Source organism: Trifolium pratense, linkage group LG5 (genome assembly GCF_020283565.1).
Source record: "Trifolium pratense cultivar HEN17-A07 linkage group LG5, ARS_RC_1.1, whole genome shotgun sequence".
NCBI lineage: Eukaryota > Viridiplantae > Streptophyta > Magnoliopsida > Fabales > Fabaceae > Trifolium > Trifolium pratense.
In genome coordinates, this window is record NC_060063.1 from 19,628,511 (window position 1) to 19,636,098 (window position 7,588).

Below are 7,588 nucleotides of genomic sequence, written 5' to 3' on the forward strand. Positions count from 1 at the left end.
AAGAGACCATCTTGAAACCTGAAATAAAGATAAGAGATTAAAAGTGTAATTAAGCCTAGTATAAAATCATAGTGAAATGTTAACTTTTACGAGGTGCATTTTAAAAAAACGACGATCTAAATCAGTGTCACGTGTTATAAATAAATTAATTTTACATAACAGTTTTACTCGTGAACAAATTATTCACATACAACAAGAATACAATTGTTTACGGATAAAGGATATTTTAACCGGTAGCAATATTTCTCAATTTTGTTGTTTTTGTTTCTCAATTTTGTTGTATTGTGTAACAAGAAATTGTATAATTTAATAGCTTATTTTATATTCTAAATAGTAGTTTATTTCATGACATTTTACTCTTTTAGCTTTGACCGTTGTATTTAAAGGCATTGTGCCTCATTTGAAACTTAACCAATCAAATATTCAACAATTATCTTCTTGCCTCAAACTCTTTCATTCAATATTATATTATGCTTGCATAATCTCTTATTGGTAACGGATTCTAATCTAAATCATTGGATCTCAAATCTTAGGAAAAGAAATCCTTGTTCACCAAGAAAGGAACAATATTATAGTCCTATAATCAATAAATCTCAATAATTCATATTCAAAACCGTAGAGCACAAACAACACCAGTAAATTCATTATAATTTAAGATTCAATTACATTGCGCACAAGCAAATACTCCTACAAAACACCTCATCCACAAATTAAGTAATAATACAATCCACATAGACATAGTCATACAATATAATTATGTTCATAGCCATAATAAAAGGTCTTTAAGAAGCAACTGGTTAAGGGACATTTCCCCGCCACAACATAGTTCCTACATTTCTAGCCATTCCTACAAGGTCATGAGCAGCCCTATTCTTACACCTCTTAAGAGCAACTATACTAACATTAAGCAATCTACCTAGCAAATCAAGACAGTCAGCAATTATCATATCAATTTCAGCAATTACCTAAATATCCTTCAGCAAACTTTACTACCACTTTGTCAATGTATATAGGGAAGTGGGGTTCCTTTCAAAAAATATTTGAACAGCACCAGTGACCTGCCCGGTTGAGTAGACGAAGTTGCATGCCCTGCCCCTCTTATGGTTGCAAATGATAATTTGCCACCATAGACTTGTGTCCATCCACCTACCTAAACAATCATAGATCAAAAGAGAAAGTTAGATACAAAATAAATGACACTCCCAACAAAACAGGACAATCAAAACCATACTCCATCATATCAAAATCAAAAACTTGGACAGCAACAACATTAAAGCAGCCATAAACATACAGACAAATCCAGATTTTATCTACTAAGGAAGATCTGGACTCTAAGACCTGGACTTTAAGACCAAAAGCAATGGAAACCATTCACTCATCCTCAAAATGAATTACTTACTTCACTTGATAAGATTGAGGAGGCAGAGAGAATGAGAATACGAAAACACACACACACACACACACACACACATATATATATATATATATATATATATATATATATATATATATATATATATATATATATATATATATATATATATATATATATATATATATATATATATATATATATATATATATATATATATATATATATAGAGTCCATTGCTTTAATGTTGTTGCTGTCCAAGTTTTTGATTCTGATATGATAGGGTATGGTTTTGATTGTCCTATTTTGTTGGGAGTGTCATTTATTTTGTATCTAACTTTCTCTTTTAATCTATGATTGTTTAGGTAGGTGGATGGACACAAGTCTATGGTGGCAAATTATCATTTGCAACCATAAGAGGGGCAGGGCATGCAACTTCGTCTACTCAACCGGGCAGGTCACTGGTGCTGTTCAAATATTTTTTGAAAGGAACCCCACTTCCCTATATACATTGACAAAGTGGTAGTAAAGTTTGCTGAAGGATATTTAGGTAATTGCTGAAATTGATATGATAATTGCTGACTGTCTTGATTTGCTAGGTAGATTGCTTAATGTTAGTATAGTTGCTCTTAAGAGGTGTAAGAATAGGGCTGCTCATGACCTTGTGGGAATGGCTAGAAATGTAGGAACTATGTTGTGGCGGGGAAATGTCCCTTAACTAGTTGCTTCTTAAAGACCTATTATTATGGCTATGAACATAATTATATTGTATGACTATGTCTATGTGGATTGTATTATTACTTAATTTGTGGATGAGGTGTTCTGTAGGAGTATTTGCTTGTGCGCAATGTAATTGAATCTTAAATTATAATGAATTTACTGGTGTTGTTTGTGCTCTACGTGTTTTGAATCTCCACTGTGTCCCAATAAATGGAATGACTGAATCTTGATCTCCACTGCAAGGGAAAAAATATAAAGTTTGCTCAGTCAAAAGTAATATATAACATAGACTAATCAACGGTAATTAATGTAAAGTCAAGAAATAGCTGGGAGTATTTGTTACCTAAAGGCTAGAACCCTTACACCTGACTTAATAAGGGTTCCTAGCAAAGTGATGGTAGGATTCTCAAGATTTTTAAAGTCATATATGAGAACCCTGAGTAAAATAAAATAATTAGTATTGTTCTATTAAATTGGACCAACATCATCACATACATATTCAAACTGACTAGGAAAAAAAAACAGTAACAAATGGTATTGAAGAAGATTTTGTAATTTATTTGAAAGACTAAACTAAATTAGTGAATTATCAATCAAAAATATTTCCATCAATCTAAGTATTTTGTAGATTAATCAGTTCTAAAATAGTAAAAGATAAGTAACTTACTGACTGCATGTAGACCAATTTGTCACCCCTTCTTGAAGGTGAGCATGTAGAGCTTGCTGAACTTCTTTCCTATTGAAGTATCTGGCTGTTTCCTCAGCCGAACATGTCCCCTTTCCAGCATACTATACAAATGAGAGATAAAAAGCAAGGTTAATTAAGACTATAAACATATATAAAACTAAAGGAAATTTAAATTTAGACGAAGTATTGTACGAATATATACCAGATGATGAGTCAACATAGATGACTGTTGCTTTTTTGATGGTAGACAAACATCGACAATCACATCAAATGCATCAGTATATGCAGTGACCTATCAATGAAATGTAAAGTTCAGCTGTTAAAATTTGATCTTTTTTTTTTTTTGGTACAAAAATTTGATCTTTTAACATCCTCAAAACAAAATCAGTATTATGTCCTCAATTTTAAATTTAAACAAACCTCTGTTTGCACTAGCAGATTCACTTTAGCACATGCTGTGCTAAGTGTGAAATTTATGCTCTGCCTTTGAATTTCGGCGTAGCTGCATACCGATTTCAACATTTCAAATGTTGACTTTGATATTTGTCCATGAGACCACAGAAATTCAGCTGTGGAACTGAAATCTGTGTTGAACTCAAGAAGGGGGTTGCCAATCTGCAAAGCAAATATCAATCAAGAAAGGAATCAGGGCTATAATTCTTACATATAATTATTGGGCTTAATTTTCTAATAATAACTCAAATTCTACAACATGATTACTTTCCAATACAAAACTATACATATACATACACTACATGAATGTCTTCACATTATAAAAATATACATATACATATACTACATGAATGTCTTCACATTATAACAATGATCGAGCAAGAATAGACAATATTGTTACGACATACACTTATTAAACACCATAATATCATTGGCATACTTCATAAAAAGACTTGTACACTTGGTTAAAACTATTATTTCAACTCATGCATCAATACAACACGGCTAACATTGTACAATATGTGCTATCATTACTACTATTAAATCAGTAGCAAATTCAAGTCAATTCCTACATTATCTAGTTGAATTCAAAACATAAATCAACTTATGTCGATAACATAGAAGCATTAGGCAAATTGTCGAGTGTGATCATAAAACACAAGAAATATTTCCTCATATAGTCAATATAAATAAATCTAAAGTCAGGATAAACAAAACAAATAGAAACTAGTGGTATTGAAACTAACAAAAGAATAATATTCAAGCCAAAGTTTAAAAATGATTAGTGGCTGAATTATAAGTTTCAATAGACTTATCAATTCATACATGAATAAGGTAAAGTAACAACCACTACAATAAGAAAAAGTATCAAACTTCACTAGTGTGAAACAATAAAATCACTTCATATTACGCTCAACTATATTTAGCAGCTGAATAGAATGTAGTATTTTTTTCTCTCAAGTTGTTTCAAGGTCATACAAGGATGTACAAGTATACTAATACAGAGGGTACTCATGGATGAATTTGAAGAAATTTTAATCTAGATTAATAATGCTGTCTTTAGTTAATCTTGTTACACTGTTCCAGAAAAAGTTAATCTTGTTACAAAAAAGGAGAGATAGGAATCTTCATGCAGTAACTATAACATGTGAAAATTACTATAACATAAGGTAAATAAAACTGAAGTTCATAAACAATATAATAATTTTAAAGCCTTATTTTAAAATTACTATTGCAGACACATACATTCCATAATATAAGTGCAGACACATAGTATTCGAGCCAAAATCACATGTAAAATCTGAGGAACATTATGATTGGTTCTTGTATTGCAATTATAAATCGTACCTTTATCAAATCCTATATTTGAAAATTATTGCATATACTTAGCAATGCATAACTACATATCTGAAGTAATCGACAAAAAGATCTTCAACTGCAAATAGCTTACAAAATTATACAACTTTATTTTTTTTAAACTTATCAAATATGAGCGATAAACACTAATGATGACTCATTTCAAACATAAATATAAGCTTAGTTAATCCATTCAAACCAACTTTAATTAAGAACTTTCCTTAAAACGAAGAAAGAAAAAAAACTAGTACTAGTTGCTTTTATTTCCAAGACTATTAGAAGTATAATTGTAATCCAATATTATCCAAAAGCTACAGTTAACCGATGGGTCCTAATCTACCAATTTGCAATATTCCAAAATTTCAACTTGTAACACTTAATAATATAATTATTATTATTTAAATGTGTACTCACGGCGATCCCTTTCAGGTTGATTTTGGATTTGGTTTGGATGATGAGATGGGCAAGCTGAGGTGCAAAGTGACCTGAAAACAAACAAACATGCTGTCAAATAATCAAAACCCTCCTAAATTAAGTGAAAATACTATACATTCAGCAAAAAGAAATTACTACCTGCATAACTTTCTCCGGTGATGAAGAACTCATTGTTTCTGTATGAGGGGAATTTGTTGAACCATCCCTCAAGAAACAACAAATTATCCCTTGCTATATGTATATATAGGAAGGAATTAGTTAGTATATCATATTGATTGTTGAGGTTGATTAAATTGCAGAAAAAAATAAGCAAGTAAAAAGAGAAAAGAAATAAACCTGCCATTCGATCATTGAGGAGAAAATAATAAGTGGTGTTGGCCGAAAACGAGAAACCAACACCGACGGGGGAGTCTAAATATATCATATTTGCCTCTGCAAAGAGTAGAAATAGAAATTTTGATTAGTTAGAACATTAAAATCAGTTTTTAAACTTAACAAAAACAGATTTAACACAAAATCAAAAATCAAAATCTCAAACAATTACCTAAACCCTTAAAACTTACAAAAATAGATTGAACACAAAAATAGAAAATGAAACAATCACCTAAACCATAAACCCTTAAAACAGATTGAACACAAAATAAAACATCAAAATCTGATAAAAACAGTTACCTATAAAACCCTAAACCCTAAAATAGAAAACAAAAATTAATTAAATACCAAACAGTTACATACCTCTGTTCCAACTGAATGGATTTCTAAGAAGATGACCCTCCTTGGTTGGTTGAAAGGGGCCGTGTTCTTGAAAAGCCCCAACACCAACCGATGAACATCCAGGGCCTATACAAAAATAAATTCATAAACACAACAACAACAACAACAACAATAATAATAATATATAGAAATGTTGTTTGTTACTTACCCCCATTTAACCAGAGAACAACCGGTTTGGAAGTAGCATCAACTTCGGCTTCAACGAAATAATAGTAGAGTGCTTTCTGATTATCTCGGGTATCATCAATGGTGATGTACCCAGCAAATTGATTAAATTCAACTTTTGGTTGATTAGGTAAACGTGTTACCTTGTCAAATTCAAAAGCTGAATGTAATCGTAAGAGGAGACTTAGGAAGAAGATAATCAAGCAGAAAATAAGAGGAGGAGGAGGAGGAGTACTCATGATGGTTGAGGCTGAAACGCGATTTCAACAAATTGGAGCTTCTACGTCAAAGCAAAATCGAATCCATGAACATCTTCAAGAAGCTTCAACAATAAGAAGAAACGGGAAACAATAAAAAAAAAAAAATCAAGAGAAGTTTCAGAGAACGAGAATGAGGGGGATGGAGTTTGAAGTAGAAGGAGATTGTGGGAGAGAGAAATGATTCCGAAATAAAGAGTGGAGTCAGGAGTGTGAAGAAAGGGATTGATATTCCTTTTTCATTTCAATTGGGTTTTTTAAAGTTAAGAACAACGATGGTGGCGTAATTATTATTAGTAAATAGTAATATAGAGATTCATGATAGTAAAGAAGATTAGAAGAATAAAATTGTAGTAGTATTTCCCTTTAATGATTACGGTATACATTATGGGCTCGTTTGATGCGCAGGATAGGATAGTGACCGATATGATATACAACAAGATAATTATAGGATAGGATATCAGCAGGATAACAGTTATCATCAGTTATCATGTGTTTGGTACACACAGGATAACAAACATGATAACTATTATATCATATTTTTAATACATACTTGCTCATAACAATATGATAAGATACATAACATATTTAAATGACAAAAATACATTTGTAAAACAATTGTTATTTTTTAAAAATTATATTGCAATACTTTGAATTTTATAAATAAAAATATAAATAAGTAATCAAATAACTTTATAAAATTTTAATTTTTTTTTAGTGAACTAAGAGCATAATGACATCAAAATATACAGAAGAACTTCCAACTAGGTTGGTACTTCCCGTTGGTCTTCAACATATCTCAAGTACTCATAATAATATATATAAAAAAAGGAAAAAGAGTAGCTACAAGATGGGGGCATAACTAAACCCATTAGAAGAAAACACACAAAAATAACAACAAAAATGGAAAAATAAAATAAAAATCATGAGAAAATAAACAAATTAAATTTTTTAACCTTCACTCTTAAGCTTACAAACTTTGTCCCAGCTAACCCAAACAATTGTACTAGAACTTTTAGGCCCGCCCCACAGAAACTTCTGAGGGATTTGGACAATCTTTTTCCAAACTTTAATCGGTATTTTCATAAAGGAGAGATAGAAAATGGCTATGAAATTGAGGACCGTGTTTAGGAGAATCACCCTACATCCAAGACTGACATACTTATTTCTCCAATCTCCTAAACGCCTATTCAAACTATTCAAGAGAGACTACCAGGTTACATCCTTACGGTGATTCGCTCCTACAGGTAACCCAAGATAAGTAAAAGGCACTGACCCAACTTTACAGTGAAGGAATTTCTTCGCTTTAAAAATAAGGCATTCTCTCTTCGATTTCTTTGCTAGGTCATTGATCTCATTTACCGCAAC

The 7,588-nt window shown here is 31.2% G+C and overlaps 1 protein-coding gene across 4 annotated transcripts; it reads right to left on the reverse strand.

Moving 5' to 3' along the window:
- Nucleotides 1-561: 561 nt before the first annotated feature.
- LOC123884046 (serine carboxypeptidase-like 45) lies at nucleotides 562-6,498 on the reverse strand. 4 transcript variants are annotated; one of them, XM_045933039.1, is made up of 11 exons: nucleotides 5,947-6,460; nucleotides 5,760-5,864; nucleotides 5,163-5,456; nucleotides 5,004-5,074; nucleotides 3,201-3,395; nucleotides 2,983-3,072; nucleotides 2,760-2,881; nucleotides 2,436-2,528; nucleotides 2,253-2,328; nucleotides 966-1,150; nucleotides 562-577 (listed from the first exon to the last, which is right to left on the reverse strand). In XM_045933039.1, exons 1-10 carry the CDS (start codon nucleotides 6,200-6,202, stop codon nucleotides 1,001-1,003), a joined length of 1,452 nt encoding a protein of 483 aa, XP_045788995.1. In that variant the 5' UTR covers nucleotides 6,203-6,460; the 3' UTR covers nucleotides 562-577; nucleotides 966-1,000. The 4 variants fall into 4 exon arrangements, with proteins under 4 accessions (XP_045788995.1, XP_045788997.1, XP_045788994.1 ...); XM_045933041.1 differs by lacking the exon at nucleotides 562-577 and having other exon boundaries at nucleotides 617-1,150; nucleotides 5,163-5,255; nucleotides 5,361-5,456; nucleotides 5,947-6,498; XM_045933038.1 differs by lacking the exon at nucleotides 562-577 and having other exon boundaries at nucleotides 617-1,150.
- Between the last annotated feature and the right edge of the window lie 1,090 nt (nucleotides 6,499-7,588).